This window comes from Mobula birostris, chromosome 9 (assembly GCF_030028105.1).
Source record: "Mobula birostris isolate sMobBir1 chromosome 9, sMobBir1.hap1, whole genome shotgun sequence".
Classification (NCBI taxonomy): domain Eukaryota; kingdom Metazoa; phylum Chordata; class Chondrichthyes; order Myliobatiformes; family Myliobatidae; genus Mobula; species Mobula birostris.
In genome coordinates this window covers 70,315,391-70,335,249 of record NC_092378.1, presented here as the reverse complement: position 1 = coordinate 70,335,249, position 19,859 = coordinate 70,315,391, and the positions used below count along the sequence as shown (strand labels likewise).

Here is a 19,859-nt window from a genome sequence, read left to right as displayed (position 1 = left end):
GATCATAGCTGCACCTCTTGCAACATTCTTTATGTCCAGACTTGAGTGCCTCCTATCTGGCCCTCAGCAAGTCCTAGATTTCATGGTTCATCAGGGGCTTCTGATTGGTGTAAACCCTGAATGATTTTGTGGGGACACACTCATCTCTTTAAATAAAGAAGTAATTTAATGTTCTTTTGTATATTTTGATTCAATTTAAAAGTAGAATTATACATTTATTAACTTTAAGTTTATATTCTAATGGTAGAATATGATGTCTAAGGTGAGCGAATATAATATCTCAGGTGCCTTTTGTTTATGTTTAATTTTAAGTATGTACAAATTTAGAACTACTGAGTGATTAAAATACAGATGAAGATTGGTTCTGTGGACAAAGTTCACGACACACGCAACCAGATTCAGGAACAGTTACTGCCCCTCAACCCTTGAACCCAGAGGGGATAACTTTACTCGCCCTATTACTGAGCTCTTCCCACAACCCATGGACTCACTTTCAAGGACTCTTCATTTTGTGTTCTTGATATGTATTGGTTTCTTTTTTCTCTTATATTTGTGCAGTTTGTTGTCCTTTGCACATTGCTTGTTTGTCTTGTTGGGTGCGGCCTTTTGTTGATTCTATTATTTTTTGTAAGTACCGTGAATGTATGCAAGAAAATGAATCTTGGAGTTTTATATGGTGACAGAAATGTTCTTTGATTATAAATTTACTTTGACCTTTGAAAGCTATCAATATATGTAGTTCCTATTCCATTCAGTATCCCTTGGACCTTGTGTTCTCAGACTCATATCACTGTGAAATACTCCAAAGTCACCATGTATATTATAGGTCAGTGGCCCCTAACCACTGGGCCGCGAGGAAACGATATGAGTCAACTGCACCTTTCCTCATTCCCTGTCACGTCTGCTGTTGAACTTGAATGCATGCGAGGTCATTACCCACGCGAGGACATCAGTTGGTCATTAACTTACAACTACTCGATGAGTTAAAAAACAAACGTCGCTTGAGAGTTTCTTTGGAAGAGATAGTAGGGGACATAAAAGGCGTAACGATGATGATAACGCAGAGATAGCTGAGGCCGAGACTGCAAAAAAAAGAAAGCTTCCTTCAACAGAAAATACGACGAGTCGTACATAAAATATGGCTTTATTGCGACCGGTGACTCGCACGCTCCAAGCCCCGTGTGTGGTATATGGAGACAAGCTGTCTAATGAGGCAATGAAGCCCTCAAAACTGCTTCGGCACCTTGAGTCCAAGCACCCTGCACTTTAAGACAAAAAACGTGAGCAAGCGGAACAGAAGCAAGTGCTGAGAGCCACCACCTCCACAAATGCTGCTGCTCTGAGAGCGTTGTACTTGGTAGCTAGCCATATTGCAAAGGTTAGGAAGCCTTTCACTGTTGGTGAAGCATTGATTCTGCCTGCTGCCAAGGACATGTGCCGTGAACTGTTGGGAGAAGCTGCAGCTAACAAGATAGCACGGGTTTCTCTTTCAGCTACCACAGTTTTGAGGAGAATGGACGACATAGCGGAGGACATCGAAGCACAGCTGTTGGAATGGCTTAACAGGTCTGGTTTCACTACCCGAGGCAAAGAGGTTGCTCCTGAATGCCAGTCTACACACTGTGTCCCACACAGGGAAATGTTGGCTAACCGAAAAATGTCACCTGATCTTAACAGCGTATTGAGTGACGTTGTTGAAGTTATCAATCACATCAAAGCAAAAACCATTAACTCACGTCTGTTTGAGCAGATTTGCGAGGAAATGAATGGAGAGCACAAATGCCTTCTCTTACACACTGAAGTCAGCTGGCTATCAAGGGGGAGAGCCCTGGCCAGAGTTTTTGAGTTAAGAGAGCATCTACAGAGATTTTTTTCAGGAAAAAGTCACCAGTGGCAGCACACTTCAGTGACGAGGAGTGGATAGCAAAACTTGCTTATCTGTGTGACATCTTCAACCTGCTCAATGAACTCAATTTGTCACTTCAGGGAAGAATGACAACTGTCTTCAAGTTGGCAGATAAAGTGTCTGCTTTCATAGCCAAACCAGAACTGTGGAGACGGCGAGTGGATAGGGGCATATTTGACATGTTCCCAACGTTAGCTGGGAATTTGGGAGAGATTGAGGCTCATAGCTGGTGCGCGAACACCTATCTTCGTTGTCGACAGAATTCAAGCGTTACTTCCCAACCACAAATGACCCAAGACGTGCAAAGGATTGGGTTCCCGGTGAATCATCCATGTCAGCGCGGGAACAAAATCAACTCCTCAAGCTTGCAGATGACGGTGGGTTGAAAAGTATGTTTGACATAACATCTCTGCCGGCATTCTGGATCAAAGTCAAGGCTGAATATCCTGAGATAGCCACGAAAGCACTGAAAACGTTGCTTCCATCTCCAACATCATATCTCTGCGAAGCGGAGTTTTCTGCAATGAATGCAACAAAAACAAAATTGCGGAATAGACTGGACATAAGGAACCCCCTTATGATTTATAATTGACTTATCACTATATTCATGCGAGGAAAATATGTGCTGTGTGTTTAATATTAAATTTGTTAGATAAACCCTTTTAGAAACAAAATTGAGTGTATTAGCCACTGATAAGTGACTTATAGTTGACTTATCACCTATATTCTGTTTGTGATTAACACCCCCCGCGGTCGGCCGGTCTGCAAGGATATTGTCAATATTAAACTGGTCCACGGTGCAAAAAAGGTTGGGGACCCCTGTTATAGGTTCATTTTTCATGTTGGAAATTTAATCTGATATTTTTATTTGTTTTTTGGTAAAACAGTATTTATTGCCTGTCTTGACTTATGGCAATTGTCATCCTGAACCACTCTGCTTTTGTTATGGGATTCCCACAGTGAAGTATGTGAGATGCTGTATTGGGTGGAAAAGCTAATTAAAAATTGACATGAGCACCAATTCCAATTCCTTGACCAAGAAATCCAACATCTTCAGTTTGCAAATACATTTTTATATTTTTCCCCAATATGTTTGTATTTGAAATTTTACTATATGCAAAATCAGGAAAAAAACACTTTATACAAGATACCAAGCATTCACTCCAGGATTTGTAAGATTATAATCTTAAAATGTACATAATAATGAATACATAAAGGACAGAAATGTATATTTCTTGGCTTCATCCTAAAGTTAATCCCTGGACTTTGTAAAACTAAATTTCCATTTATATTTTGTGCAAGCAATATTAATTTCCCCTTGGTAATGGCAGAGGACCCACCATCTGTTTATTAGTTTAAAAATAATAAACTACTGGTTGCCTGATCTGGGAATAAAGCATAAATGAAGGGCAGTCTTACTCCTCCTCCTCTTGGACCTTTGTATTCAATGCATGATTACTTCAAGTTCAGTGTTAGTGGAAAGTCAATTTAGCTTATGATTAACACACAATTTTCTGACCTCTTGTCCCAAATACTTTCGACAGTGCCTCACCAGTAATGTTTGGACAATTTATTTATTTATTGGGATACACCATGGAATGGGCCTTTTTGGCCCCTCGAGTCACGCTGCCCAGCATTTCCCCAATTTAGTCCCCGTCTAATCACGGGAAAATTTGCAATGACCAGTTAACCTACCAACCGGTATGCCTTTGGACTGTGGGAGGAAACTGGAGCACCCAGAGGAAACCTACGTGGTCACAGGGAGAACGTACAGACTCCTTACAGGCAGCAGTGGGAATTGAACCAGGGGTTGCTGACAGTGTAAAGCATTGTGCTACCATGCCACCCTAAATTTAACATGAAATAATGAAAATTAAATTTCAGTATGACAAAACCTTTTCAAAGTGCCATATAAGTTGAACATTTTTTGAAACTTTTTAGAAGATTGATTTAAACACACCAAAGCATTAGCAGAGAATTTTTTTTATATAAAGCAAAATCTTTCTTAGTCTCAAGTCTCAGACACATACAGGAAGGCAGGGATCGCTGCTCAAGATACATCTTGAGTTTTGTGTCGGATTCAAGGTCTTAATCTGAAAACTGCTTGTTTTTTCAAAGCTTACTATATTCCCAGAGGGTACCAGAAGATGGGGAAATGAACCATGATATGAAAATGAATGGAAGGGCATGTTGTGATGAGGACATTTGTAATTTCTACAATGGGATAGGGAGAGAGTCATGGAGTGATACAGCATGGAAATAGGCTCTTTGACTCAAACCATTCATACTGACCATGATACTCACCAAGCTAGTACAATTTGCCTGCATTTAGTCCATATCCCTCTAAACCTCTCTTAGCCAAATGTCTTTTAATAGCTGATATGATTTGATGCAAACCCTGCTAAATTGAGTTCAATGTGGAAAAGTGTGAGATCATGCACTTTAGTCAGAAGAATTTCAATGGAGAAGGACTGTAGGTAAGTGAAATTGAGAGGAATCTAGCTATTCTCACGCGTGAATGACAAAGAAGTTAGCAAGCAGGTCTAACAAGTGAGAAAGCAAAATATGTTTTGGTCTTTATTGCGAAGTCGTCAGTGGTAAAGAATAGGGAGGTTTTTTTTCACAGTTGGCGAGACCACCCCTATTCACTTTGCTAAAAGTGATAGAGTAACATCGGAGGGAGTCAAAGGAGATTCATTGGTCTAATGTGTGGATGAGAGAGTATTCCGATCAGGAGAGGCTATATAGTTTTGTCCCTGTATTCTTTGGAATTTAGAAGAATGAGGGGTAAACTTATTCAAACACTTAAGATCCTAGGGAGCTTGACATGATGCATGCTGAGATGCTTTTACCAGTGGAAGAATCACAAGCAAAGGGACATACCAATAAAATAAGGGCTGGTCATTTAAACTTCAGGTGTGTAAAGTTGCATCTGTTGCTGGTGAATCCTGGGAATCCTCTGGCTCCAAAGGTTGTGAAGGCAAGGTCATTGTATATATGAAAAATTAGCTAATATTTGAAAGTTACGCTGACTGGTACAGGAGTGGATATGAGCATGTTGAATGGCAGGGCAGTTTTGAGGGGCCTGGGGGCCTACTCCTGTTCCTATTTTCCTGTGTTACACTTTTATTAAGTGAGATTCAGTTTTTTTGGGACGGAATGACCTAAGCATGGTTTCGTAGCAGGTTTCACTTATTTAGGATAGACCATTACTCTTGAATTAAAGATAAAATTTGTTTTGAATTGGAAATATCTTTCACAGATAGCATGTTGCTCATTAGTACTTATTTCCACACTTGTATGTGCTAATGGTACCTTGGCTTCTTAATTATTTTATTGGTACAATAAATACCCTTTACCAGTAGTTTCTATTTTTGAGGAAAAGACCAGAAAACTTATTTGAAAAGCAGTCTCTAAATTTTTATAGACACAAAATCATCATCAAATTATCTCATTAGTTCCTCTTTACACAAGCAACGAAGTGTAATAAATACAGACGATTCTGCAGGTACTGGAAATCCAAGCAACACACAAAATGCCGGAGGAACCCTGCAGATCAGGCAGCATCTATGGAAATGAATAAACGTGGATCTTTCAAGCCGACACCCTTCATCATGACTGGGAAGGAAGGAGGAAGATGTCAGAATAAAATGGTGGGGTAGGGGAAGGAGGAGCATGCAAGAAGATGGTACGTGAATCTAGGTGTACAGGAAAGGTAAAGGGTTGGAGGTGGAGGAATGTAATAAGAGAGGAGGAGTGGAAACGGGCAGGTGATAGGAGAAGAAGTAAGAGGCCAAGTGCAGAATGAAAGAAGATGGAAGGGAGAAAGGAAGAGGAAAAAAAGTCCTGAAAGGAGATTTCGATGTTCATGCTCTCAGGTTGGAGGCTACCTAGACAAGGTATGAGGTGATAAATGGCTGGTCACCGGGAAGTCCTGCTTTTGGCAGATAGAATAATGCAATCATAACAAGTACTGAGATATTCAGTGGGATCATTTTTGAGGAGCTTCTTCCCACCAGCATTTTTCTCAAGTTTCTGTTTTGTCTGATTTTACCAGGCTGCTGAATCTGGAATCGTGAAGATTAAGACTATAGCAGCTCGTAATACGGATATTTTAGCTGGTAAGTATAAACTTTGCAAAACATTTTTGGTTTAATAAAATGATTACGCAACATCAAGTGTTTTGTAGTAAGAATATTTTATGAGATGTGTACAGAGTTCTGAAATTGTTAGCATTTATCTTAAATTTCTTTATCATTTCCAATAAGACCAAACAGTGATTAAAAGTGAATATCAGCCAGCCAGGGGTTAAACACCATAGGTTTTAGGACTTTTGAAAGGCTGCCATAAATAATTCAGTGTAAATTGAGAATTGAGCCACTAAAGTTGGCAGTGCTTTAGAAAATGGTGAGATCACCTCCTGCAAGAAATGGATTATATAAGAAGGCAAGGGGGTTCCGGTGACGTCATCGTCCAGAATAGCAACTTAAATCTAATAGCTCCTCTGGAAAAATGCATATATTGCCCCGTTAATCCATCAAATATAAGATCTTTCGAAAATAGATAAGGGAGGCAAGAATGGGGGAAAAGAATGGAGATAAAAAAAGCATCACTGCGGAGCCTATGGACGACAGAGGTACAGCGCGCGGCTCTCCTATACATGCGCGCAGCGGCAAAGCTGACGATGGACCTCGTGCAGGTCAAGCGGCAAATATGATAAAAATTCTGGAAGAGATATGGGGATTCAAAAAAGATATCAAACAGCAACTCGATATCAAGTCAGAGCTCGCCAACGTCAATCAAAAAATAGCGGTGGCAGAGACTCGAATTGAGAAGGTGGAAGATCGCGTGCAAAACGTGGAACGGATACTAAGTAAGACGATAAAAATATTAAATCAACAAGAAAGTAAACTGATTGATTAGGAGGGAAGATCACAACGGAAAAATATCAGGATATACAATGTTCCCGAAGTCCTGACGAAGGGTCTCGGCCTGAAACGTCGACTGCACCTCTTCCTACAGATGCTGCCTGGCCTGCTGCGTTCACCAGCAACTTTGATGTGTGTTGCTTGAATTTCCAGCATCTGCAGAATTCCTGTTGTTCCCGAAGGAGCGGAGGGTTTGCCTATGATGGAGTTTGTAGGAAAGTTGCTGCATGACACGCTAGAGATACCCTCCACTATGGAGCTTGAAATTGAGAGGGCGCATCGTGCACTCATCCTGAGGCCTACTGGAGACAGAAGATAAGCCACGCTCAATAGTAATTAGATTCCTTCGATAAAATACCAAGGCGGAGATTCTACGAAGGGCCTGGGGTAAGAAGAGGGTGTTTTTGGATGGGAAATTAATATATTTCGATCAAGATTACCCCCCGACGGTCCTGCAGAAACATAAAAAATACTCTGCAGTAAAGCGAATATTAAAGCAAGGAAAGATTAGATTCCAAACTCCGTTCCCTGCTAAACTGCAAGTGTTTTATGAGGATGGTATGCAACTGTATCAGACAGTGGAAGAGGCGACTACAGACATGAGGAACAGAAGGCTGCCCGTCAGGGTGATCAAACGGAGGGAAAGCCTGGCTGAGCAGTTATCCCGATCTGCTTGGGAAATAGTAACAGAACCGAGAAAGCAGGGAATGGGAGGAGTGTTGATAAGATAAATGGAAGCAAAATTAGTTGGTGCTATACCTATTTCAAGAAATACTTATTATAATGTGGATTTTATATTACTCAATTTTTTAATTAATTCATTCACTCCTTTTTCTCCACCTAAATGAGAATATATATATGGGAGGAATACACAGGGAAATCTTTTCTGTGTAATGGACATAGACTTGTTCACTTACTTTTATGGGTACTGTAATAGGGGCCCCAGCTCACAGGGAGGAGGGGCTATCCCCCACGGCTAGACGTTTCCTCTAGCTCAACCCAGGGTCATCTACTAGAGACCTCAGCCTTGGAATCACACTTTCATTGCCTTTTTTAAAATTATTCACGTTTCTTGGTTCTTATTTGTTCAGGTGGTAGATCGATTAAGTTTTATTCTGCTAATTTCAGTGATATATTGATAGATAAATACACATGGCTAAGGACAAAGTAAAATTCATTTCTCTTAATGTCAATGGGCTGTTAAATCTAATCAAATGAAGTAAAATTCTATCCAAAATGAAAAAAGAACAAGCCCATGTAGTATATTTAGTATATTTACAGGAAACTCGCTTAAGTGATAATGAGCATGGAAAACTAAAGAGAATGGGTTTCACTAATTTGTTTTTCTCCTCAATAAGTCAGGACATAGGAGAGAAGTTGCTATTCTTATCTCAAGCAAGCTAAATTTTGAAAAAGTATTCGAAATGGGAGATAAGGAGGGCAGATATATTCTGGTGAGGGGGAATATAGATGGAAATTCAGTTACTCTATTGAATATATACTCACCCCCAGGAAGTGATATTAGTTTCTTTCAGAAAATTGCTAATTAGATTAGATTATGGGGACACTCAGTCCTCGTTTATTTAGAAATGCATGCATTTAAAAATGATACAACGTTCCTTCAGAATGATATCACAAGAAAACACAGGACAAACCAAGACTAAAACTGACAAAACCACATAATTATAACATATAGTTACAACAGTGCAAAGCAATACCATAATTTGATAAAGAGCAGACCATGGGCACAGTAAAAAAAGGTCTCAAAGTCCCGATAGCCCCGTCATCTCACGCAGGCGGCAGAAGGGAGGAACTCCCCCTGCCATGAGCCTCCAAGCGCCGCCAACTTGCCAATGCAGCACCATTGGAAGCACCTGACCGCAGCGGACTCTGAGCCCGTCCGAAAACTTTGAGCCTCCAACCAGCCCCTCAGACACAGCCTCTCCAAGCACCATTTTCTGCGGAGCACTTTGACCCCGCCCCGGCCGCCAAGCAACAAGCAAAGCCGAGGACTCGGGACCTTCCCCCCAGAGATTCTGGACCACACAGTAGCAGCAGCAGTGAAACAGGCATTTCAGAAGTTTCAACAGATGTTCCTCCGTGCTCTCACGTCCGTCTCCATCAGATCAGAATTGTGCACGGCACCCTACTTGACAAATAACAGACATCACCACAGGAGTGGCCGCTGCGAGCTGCGTCGCGCCACCATCTTCTCCTCCCTCTATGGTAACGGAAACAGAAGGTCTCCTGATATGTGGGGGAGACTTAAATTTACAATTACAACCAAAGTTAGACTCTTCCAATAGAAAAACCTATGAAACAAAATCCTTATATAAGAGAGTTAATACACTTTTCGAGGATGTTGGTTTAATTGATATATGGAAGGACCTTTCCCCAACAGAAGAGATTACACTCATTATTCTGCCCCCCACTGTGTATATACAAGATTGGACTATTTCATAACATTTGGAAAAGACAAAGACAAAATAAACACCTGTGGAATTGGGACAATAGATGTAAGTGACCATGCACCTATATATTTATCTGTTGATTTTGACCTACATCCAAAGAATACTATTTGGAAACTAAATTCAAGTCTACTCAATGATCCCTACTTTAAGGAATAAATTAAAAAAGAAATTAGTGTTTATTTAGAATTCAATGATAATGGAGAGGTTTCACCTTCCATTCTATGGGATACTCCGAAGGCTGTCTTAAGAGGGAAAATTATAGCGATATCTTCATATAAGAAAAAAATAAGGAATAAAACATTAGAGGAATTACAAAATAGGCTGAAGGAACTAGAAAAAAACAAATTGAATTTGGCACAGGATACATTAGAGGTAATTTTTTTAAAAATAGGAATGAAATTAATAGTTTGGCTACGCAAGAATTCAGGAAAAATTTAATGTTTCTGAAACAGAGACATTATGAAAGTGGATCTAAGTCTATGAAAATACTGGCGTGGAAACTGAAGAAAAAGATAGCAAAAATACAATTCATAGAAGTAGGGATCCAAGAACAAAAGTGATAAAAAAAAACATAAGCTAAGTGAAATTCAAGAAGCTTTTGAAGTGTTTTACAAAACTCTATATTCCAAAGTTCCAGGGGGAAGCATAACCCAAATTGACACTTTCTTGAATTCTCTAGAGTTACCCACTTTAAGTGAAGAACAAAATAGAACAATGACTGCTGACATAACTGAAGCTGAACTAAAAACTGCAATTAGTAGGCTTAGATTAAGCAAGTCACCAGGTTCAGATGGGTATATGGCAGAGTGGTACAAAGAATTTAAAAATGAGTTAATTCCTGTCTTACTCCCCACACTGAACTGGGCTCTAAAAAAGGCATAAGTGCCACCCAGCTGGAAGGAAGCGATAATCTCAGCTATACCGAAAGAAGGCAAGGATAAAATGGAATGTGGATCATTTAGACCAATATCTGTTCTTAATGTGGACTATAGAATATTTACCTCTATCATGGACAAACGATTAGAAGAGTTTCTACCCATACTGATACATAATGATCAGACAGGTTTTATACAACGACGCCAAACACAAGACAATATACGAAGGACACTTCACATTATGGATCATATAAAAAAAATGAAATTGAAGCAATAGTGATAAGCATGGATGCTGAAAAGGCATTTGATTCGGTTAATTGGAATTTTCTTTACAGAATTTTACATAGATTTGCTTTCCATGACACAATTATTAAAACTATACAGGCACTATATGACAACCCTACTGCCAGGATTAAAATCAATGGATATTTATCAAATAGTTTTACCCTAGAAAGGGGCACGAGACAGGGTTGTGCATGGTCACCGCTACTCTTTGCATTATATCTGGAATCATTAGCTCAATACATCAGACAAAATGAAGATATTAGGGGAATTACTATTAAAGGGACAGAGCATAAATTGGCCTGTTACGCAGATGACATTTTGATCTATCTAGGGCAACCAACATACTCTTTACCTAAATTGAGGAAATCCTTTGAACAATATGGTCAATTATCAGGGCACAAGATCAACATAGATAAAACCCAATTACTTTCATATAACTATAGCCCACCAAGAGAAATTGAAAGTAGATATCCCTGGGCATGGCAAACAGAGTCTTTCAAATATTTGGGCATCATTATGCCAAAAGATTTGTCAAACTTATTGGAATGCAATTATCAGCCTATATATAAAAAAAATTCAGGAAGCTGTAACAAGATGGAACCTAATTCCTTTTCTTGGTCTCAGTTTAAGGATTGAATCTATTAAAATGAATATATTGCCCAGAATATTATATCTCTTTCAGACCCTACCAATAGAGATTAATCAGAATCAATTCAATGAATGGAACAAAATGTTATCAAGATATATATGGCAAGGTAAAAGGCCTAGAGTTTGTCTCAAAACTTTGCAATTAGCCAAGGAAAAGGGGGGATGGGGCCTACCTTCTCTTAGAGATTATTATTTTGCAGCACATTTGAGAGCTGTGATACGTTGGTGCAACCCATCATATGATGCTCAATGGAAAAACATTGAGGAGGGGATACTTCCCATCCTCATACAGGCAATTTTGGCTGATAACAACCTACAAAAGTACATAAGTACTATTGATAATCCATGGGTGAAATGGACTCTTAAAATATGGAAAACTATTATAAAAGAATATAAGATAGAGGGAGATATTGCAATTCTTAAATGGTGTGCATATGACTGATTTTACGCCGAATAAACTGGATGCTAGATTTAAGGACCGGACAGCTAAAGGAATAACAGTTCTTTGCAATATAATGAAAGCAGGAACACTGTTCAGTTTTGAAATGCTTCAAGAGAAACACTTATTAGAAAAACAGGACCTTTATCGGTATCTACAGATGCGACAGTGCGGTAATAGGAGGGTTAAAAAATGTAACCAAGGCAAGTACATGTTTGATAGAGCTATTTAGAAAAACTTATAATTCAGATAACAGTAGTAGAATCATTTCAAGCATGTATAAGGGTTTGTCAAATCTTAAAGCACATTGGACTTCATACATTAAAACAAAATGGGAGTAGGAAGGAGGGATAATTATATCTGAGGAAGAATGGACAATAATATGGAAGTATCAATGGAAGTATACCAGTTCACAGAAATGGAGGGAGTTTGGATGGAAAAACTTGATGAGATATTTTATTACACCCTCTCAGAAATCCCATTATGATAGTAACCTCCCTGTTTGCTGGAGAAATTGTGGAAATCAAAATGCAAACCATTATCATATTTTCTGGGATTGCCCCATTATCAAAGACTATTGGAGTGGGATACACAATGCCCTACAAGGCATTTTAAAATGTGAAATACCCTTAGAAAGTAAGACCATATATTTTGGATGTGTACCTCAAGAATGGTTGAAAATAGATAAATATTTAATGAATATACTGCTGGTGGCTGGTAAAAAGACTCTTACCAGGAAATGGTTATCACGGGAGAGCCCAACTTTAAACGCATGATGGAAATTACAATGGACATTTACAAATGGAGAAGATAACAGCATCTGTTAATCATAAGTTTGAACAATTCGATTCATACTGGGAAAAATGGTTTAACTACATAACATGTCATAGGCCTGATTTTATTCTCACAAATCAATGAATATGTTGTAAAAAAAAAATCACTCCCTACTTGTACATAGTTTGTTTCCTTTTTCTTGTTCTTTCTTTTGTCTCTTTTCTATAGGTGTATACGTCGGATAAATATTATGTGCAGATTTGTGGCAAATATGATTATATGAAATATATGTACAGTATCTGAAATACATCTTATGGAAATGTTTGTTTGATGATGAACTTCAGTAAAAAAAATAAATAACAAAAAAAAAGAAGGCAAGGGTTGATTTACCGATTAGTCCACTCTGTCTTTTGTCCTCCTCCTACACGAGTACTGAGTGACACTTTCCCATTCTTGTTCTGCATCTCTATAAAGAATTAGCCATTCAAACGTTGAAAGTTGAACTTTAAGTTTATGCCCATGCACTTCGGTAGGAGTAAAGCTGTAGATTATTTTCTAAGTGTGGAGAAAATGTTAAAAATTCAGAGGTTCAGTGGGACTTGAGAGTCCTTGTGCAGGATTCCCTAATGGTTAAGTTGCAGCTTGAGTAGGTGGTAAGGAAGGCAAATGCAATTTTAGTGTTTAATTTCAAGAAGACTAGAATATATAAGCAAGAATGTGATGCTGAGGCTTTGTAACGCATTTGTCAGACTGCACTTTCATTACTGTGAGCAGCTTTGGGCCCCATATCTAAGAAAGAGAGAGTTCAGAGGAGGTGCATGAGGATGATTCCGGGCATGAAAAGGTTAATGTAAGTGTATGAGGAGTGTTTAATGTCTCTGGGCCTGTAGTTTAGAAGAAGTGGTGTGGGGGGAGGGATGTTCTCACTGAAACCTATTGAATATTGAAAGGATTACATAGAGTGGATGTAGAAAGGGTGTTTCCAAAAGTGGGTGAATCTAAGACCAGAGGGCACAGCTTCTGAATAGAGAGACGTCCACTTATAACAGAAATGAGAAGGAATTTCTTTAGCAGAGGGTGATTAGTCTGTGGAATTCATTGCCACAGACAGCTGTGGAGACCAAGTCATTGAATATGTTTAAAGCAGAGCTTGATAGGTTCTTGATTAGTCAGGGCATCAAAGGTTACGGGGAGAAGACAGGCAAATAGGATCGAGAAGGATAATAAATCAGCCATGATAGAATGGCTCGATGGGCTGGGTAGCCTAATACTGCTCTTATGTTTTATGGCTTATGGTCTAAGTCAGGGAAAGTGGAGTCTGTTAAAGTATGAGGATTCATCTTATCTTTGTTGGATGGCTCTTAACAGATCATTCTTCTAATGCTTGATCCAAAGCCCTTCAGCTCACAGGTCTTCAAGTAAGCATTCAAGTGCTTTATAAATGTGTTTTTGCCACTACCTTCCTTTCAGATGGAGAGTTCCAGACAACTACAGTACATCTTTGTACATGAAAGCACTTCTCGTCATTTCCCTCTCTAATCCTCTGCCAATCATCTGAAACATATATCCTTTTGTTTTTTTTGCTACCTCTAAGGGCAATTGATCTTACTTGATCCAACCCATTCATAATTTTATGCACTTCAATTTGGTCTTCTCTCTTCATACCTGGAAAACAAACTTTTCTTATCTAGGATTTTCTATAGCTAAAATGTTTCCAATGCAATCAGCGTCCCAAAAAATCTCTGTACAGGCTCCAGTTGATCACATGGTGACTAGAACTGCATGAAATACTCAAACTATGGCTTCCAAATCAAGGGTCTGTGGGACCCTGGTGACCGCCTTCTGCTAATATAACATCTGTTAATCATTCCCTCTTACTTTTCAATTTTGAGTCTTATTTGGTACTTTTTTGTAAACTCTGTTTGTCCTGTGTGACAAGTTGAATCTTGTCAAAATCCTTAATAAAACCCATGTAGGCTACATCAAATACACTGCTCTTTGAAATATTCAGATTTTAAATGTGGCTAGTTGTCTTTTAGCCAAATCTGAACTTATTTTAATGGTCACGACATGGTTAAGATGATGAACTACAACTGGAGAGTTTCTCCTTTGGGGAAAGTCTTGTTCTTTGACAGCTATAACTGTTACCCATGCAAAATTTTCCTTGTCATTCACCTTACTTCAAGAATTTCACACAAGGTTTTCAAAATGTATATACAAATCCTGACTATTCCATTTATTTCTGGGATGGAGTGGTACCACGGTAGCGTAGCAGTTAGAGCATCGCTATTACAGCTTGGGGTGTTCCAGAGTTCGGCGTTCCATTCCGGCATGGCACCAGTCTATAAGGAGTCTGTACATCTTCCCTGAGAAGAGCACTGTTCCCTCTAAGCTGCAGGGGGTGTGCAGTCATGCAATAACTGAAATGCTCCCGTGCACATAACATTTGTTATCATGCAGCTAGAATTGGACACAGCTAGAGAAAGTTTACAAAATATGAAAGATTTTCTTCGTTGTCCTGTATTTCATTATACCTTTTAATAAATAAAATCAAAAGTATGTGTTTTTTATCAATTGACATTCTAAATATTTATACAGTATATGCATATTACAAAAAAATTAAATTACCACGCAATTTTCAGGTTGTGTAAAAATTTCCTACTCAGAGCAAAGGTTGATCTGCGCAGTTGTAAAAAAATATTAGATGGAACATTGGTGGAAAGCATGGGGTTTCTTACAACAGTCCAAAGGTGTGCTAGGTAGGTTAGTTGGTAATTATAAATTGTCCTATGATTAGGGTAGGGTTAATAGGGGTTGTGGGGATTGCTGGGGCAGTATTTCTGGAGGGGCTACTCCATGCTCTTATCGATCGATAGATGGATACTGATGATCTGGTTAAATCTTACACTAATTTCACTTTGAAGAGCCACATGTTGTTATTTGCAACTTTCATGTTGCTTGTATCTCAGTGGCCCAAAGCTGACACATCTCTTGACTGAACTTTTAATTTAATGATTGAAGATACTAATTTTTCCAAACGTCACTAAAATTTGAAGAACATTCCTGAATGGAATCACAGAGGAAGTTAAGCTGCAAAAACTCACGGGACATCAAAGAGTTGTGTGGGCACATGTTGTACATTCGCTCTGAAATACAGGTATCCAAGTTGGCTCATGCACTGTAAGTTTACACGCATCATGATAGTATGGATTTCTGCTGGAATTCCTAATAAACTGCAAAAGTGAGCTGCTGCATTTTGGCACTGCTGGCATTTTTGATAAATGTAACAGCATCTGTGTAGTCAGTCTAATTCTAAATTAATACTAGTAAAGATGCAATTTGGTTATTAAAGCCCTATTCATTCTTTACCAGCCCTGAAGGAAAGCAGCTCTGAGGTTGTCCAGCCATTGCTCATGGGATGTGGAACTAAGGAACCCAAGATTGCTCAGTTATGCCTGTCAGCAATTCAGAGACTCATGTCTCATGAAGTAGTTTCAGAGGTATGTAGAAAATCAACTATGGAGATCATCTGATGCAGACAAAAAGTGGTTTGTTGCTGTATTTACTGGGCCTCTTTTGGGCATCCAAGCATTTATCATTATTAAAGGCTGATTTTTATTTTGATCAATTGGTTATGTGGTGAGTAGAAATCCATCACTGAATCAGAGTCTTTAATTTAAACTGAGAAACTACATAAAATGAACAATATCAGGTCCACACTAATTCTCCTTGCTAGCTTTCTCCCACACTGTAGCATCTCAGTCTATAACAGTTTTAATTCCTCTCTCCCTCATATGCTTCATTGAAATCGATCTGTCCTCCTCCGTCTAATTGCAAGCAATGTCTGTGCCCATTTTATGGAACCAATCATTTTAATGACCTTTCGTTACTTTTCAGTCCTCTTGAACAAAAATTCCTTGCCTGCTCAACCTTTCACATGAGACTTTATGCTAGAGTCTGCACTTTTTCTCCTAAATAGCGCAGCTATGGAGCCTTCAGTTGTAACTTGATATGCTTAGCATTTCCAGTATTTGTATTTAGTCTAATTTTAACTTTATTTTTGCAGATGACGTTCACTCTGAGTGATATCATAACTTTTAAATAATGTACTGATTTGCAATAAAAACAGTAAAAATGAAAGTTGTAAGTGAGAAGAAGTGTGGGTTTCCTCCAGGTAATCTGGTTTCCTCCCACATTCCAAGGATGTACAAGTTAGGGTTAGTGAGTTGAGGGTACACTATACTGGTACTGGAAGTGTGGTGCCACTTACAGACTACCGCCAACACATCCTTGGACTGTGTTTCTCATTAACGTAAATGATGCATTTTAATGTATGTTTTTATGTGCATATGACTATTAAAGTTAATTTTTAGAACCTTTAGATCCCTAATATTATGTGTATCCAGTTTGCATCCTTGCTGTACTGAGTTTATAAAATTGAATGTAGGTGCTTACTATCTGGTTGGTATGTGTTTGATAGGCTGCTGCTGGGAATATCATTAATATGCTGTGGCAATTGATGGAAAATGGCCTGGAGGAACTCAAGCTTCTTCAAACGGTCCTGGTCCTTTTGACAACAAATACTGTGGTACATGACGATTCCCTTGCTAAGGTAAGGTAAGGGAGCTATCAGCTCACCTGAACCAAGAGAAAATGAGTGCTTAATTATTTATAATATTAAGTTCTGAATGTTGATTCTAATTTTTTTAATATAGCTGCAGAGACCAACCATTGCTCTGAGCAGGAACTTTTTTTACACAGCCTGAAAATTGTGCAGTAATTTTTTTTTGTAATATGCATACTTTGAATATTTAGAATGAAAATTGAAAAATCACATACTTTTGATCACTTACCAAAACAGTCAGAGTATAGAATTTTTCACTTCGGAAAACACAAACCACATCTCGCAACACAAATAAATGATGTCAGGCAGTCAAAACAACTCACAAGCACAATGGCAAAAGTAAAATGCTTTGAGTAGGTGGCATCGGCGTTTAGCGGACCTGCAGTTTATTAACAACAAGCTACTGACTTCTGTGTTTATTGTTACAAGTTGCAACAGTGTTATCAGTATTTCAAGTTACAATGTAAGTATGCTAAAGCTCTAACATGTTTCAAAGATTGTGGCATGTTTATTATTTAGAAAATTTATCAGTTAAATTCATTAACACAATTACAGGGTATTTCACAATGGTATTAACATAGACTTCAATATTATATTATCATAATTTCAAAAGCTGCACATTATATAAAAGAAAATTCCAGTTGCGTGGTAACAAAGGGTATGTGTGCAGGAGCATTTCAGTTACTGTGCAGTTACACACCACACAGCTTAGAGAGAATAGTATGGGGGGAGGATTATTTTTTATTACAACCTTTGTTATAATTTATATGAATTATCCTTTAAATTTGAAAAAGTTGGACAGGAAATGATATCTTTGGATCCAACAGTAGATTGACAGTTAAAGAAAATTAACACAATATCGTTAGAATTTCAATATATGAATTTGAGGTCAAGTTTCTGTGTGTGTGTTCAGAGAATGAATGATATTTTTGGGATAAAAGGAAGAGGAATTTTTTGCCTTGACTGAATGTGAACCAAGTATCTAACTGGTTTGTGAAAATCGTTCTATATAAGATGCATGCTAAAGACTTACTGAGCACCATTGCAGAAGGAAAGGTAAACAGAAGAGATTCTGTAGATGCTGGAAAATCTTGAGCAATGCACATAAAAAGTTGGAGGAACTCAGCAAGTCAGGCAGCATTTATGGAGGGGCATAAACAGTCGATGTTTCTGGCCATCACCATTCATCAGGACTGGAAAGGAAGGGGGCAGAAGCCAGAATAAAAGGTGGGGGAAGGGGATGGAATGGAAGCTAGCAGGTGATAGGTGAGACCAGGTGAGGGGCAAGGTGGGTGGATGGGGAGGGGGATGAATTAAGAAGCTGGAAGGTGATAGGTGAAAAGAGAGTTGAATAAGAAAGAATCTGGTGGGAGAGGACAGTGGACCATGAAAGAGGAAGGGAGCCAGAGGGAGTTGATGGGCAGGAGAGCAGAAGGGTGAGCGGGTAACCAGAACAGGAATAGGGGGGGGGGGGCGAGAGAATGAATATCAACTATTTTTTCTCCATAGGTGTTGCTTCACCTGCTGACTTCCTCCAGAAAGAAGGCTGTTGAGATTCTGTCATCAGTATTATTTTTATTTGCCAATATGGCCACTTGTTTTCTTTCTCCTGGTTATCAGAAATTAAATTGGTGTATCCTTGAGTGTTCAAAGAAAACCTCTAGAATTCTTTTTCATTTTTTGTTTGTATAATATCAATGTCTTTTACTCCCTTTTGCTGCTTTATTGATGTCATACTATTATTTAATATTGATCTCTTGTCAAAATTGCTGCGGATCAACAATTAAACACGAGCCCTTGTGTCTTTGATGTGATTGATTGGTGGTAATGATCTCATGTATGTAGCGCTTAGGACAGTGTCAGTCCATTCACATCTGAAAATAGCTCCATATGATCTTTAGCTGTAAAGATGTTTAATCAGCACAGTGAAATGCAGCTGATACTTATAAGACCATAAGACACAGGAACAGAATAAAGCCATTCAGCCATTGAGTTTGTTCCCATTCCATCATGGCTGATCCTGGATTCCACTCAACCTCCATACACCTGTCCTTTGATACCCTGACTGATTAGGAATCAATCAACTTCTGCCTTAAATTTACCCACGGACTTGGCCTCCACTACAGTCTGTGGCAGAGCATTCCACAGATTTACCACCTTCTGGCTAAAAAAACTCCTCCTTACCTCTAGTCTAAAAGGTTGCCCCTCAATTTTGAGGCTATGCCCTCTAGTTCCGGATACCCCCACGTAGGAAACATTCTCTCCACATCTACCCTATCTAGTCCTTTCAACATTCGGTAGGTTTCAATGAGATCCCGCCGCATTCTTCTAAATTCCAGTGAGTACAGGCCAAAGGCTGCCAAACGCTCCTCATGTGAACCACTTCATTCCTGGAATCATCCTCGTGAATCTCCTCTCCAATGACAACACATCCTTTCTGAGATATGGGGCCCAAAACTGTTGACAATTCTCCAAGCCTGACTAGGCTCAGCATTATCTCCTTCCTTATATTTTCTATTCCCCTTGAAATAAATGCCAACATTGCATTTGCCTTCTTTACCACAGGCTCAACCTGTAAATAACCTTCTGGGAGTCTTGCACGAGGACTCCAAAGTCCCTCTGCACCAGCAATGTTTGAACCTCCTCCTCATTTGCATAATAGTCCGCACTATTGTTCCTTTTACCAAAATCCATTATCATACATTTCCCAACACTGTGTTCTATCTGTCACTTTTTTGCCCATTCTTCCAATTTGTCTAAGTCCTGCTGTAATCACATTGCTTCCTTAACACTACCTACCCCTTAACCTGTCTTCATATCATCTGCAAACTTTGCCACAAAGCCATAAATTCCATTATCCAAATCATTGACAATCAATGTAAAAAGCAGCGGTCCTAATACTGACCCCT

The 19,859-nt window shown here is 38.9% G+C and overlaps 1 protein-coding gene across 7 annotated transcripts in view; it reads left to right on the top strand.

Moving 5' to 3' along the window:
* The window catches only part of mon2 (MON2 homolog, regulator of endosome-to-Golgi trafficking), a 165,089-nt gene that overhangs the window by 35,675 nt on the left and 109,555 nt on the right, over positions 1-19,859 (top strand). For 5 of the 7 annotated variants that reach the window (XM_072268246.1, XM_072268241.1, XM_072268242.1 and 2 more), the window contains exons 2-4: positions 5,964-6,027; positions 15,699-15,826; positions 16,807-16,938. In XM_072268246.1, the coding sequence (XP_072124347.1) occupies positions 5,964-6,027; positions 15,699-15,826; positions 16,807-16,938 (324 nt within the window). The remainder of the gene's footprint in view (positions 1-5,963; positions 6,028-15,698; positions 15,827-16,806; positions 16,939-19,859) is intronic. The other 2 variants (XM_072268244.1, XM_072268245.1) reach the window with 2 other exon arrangements.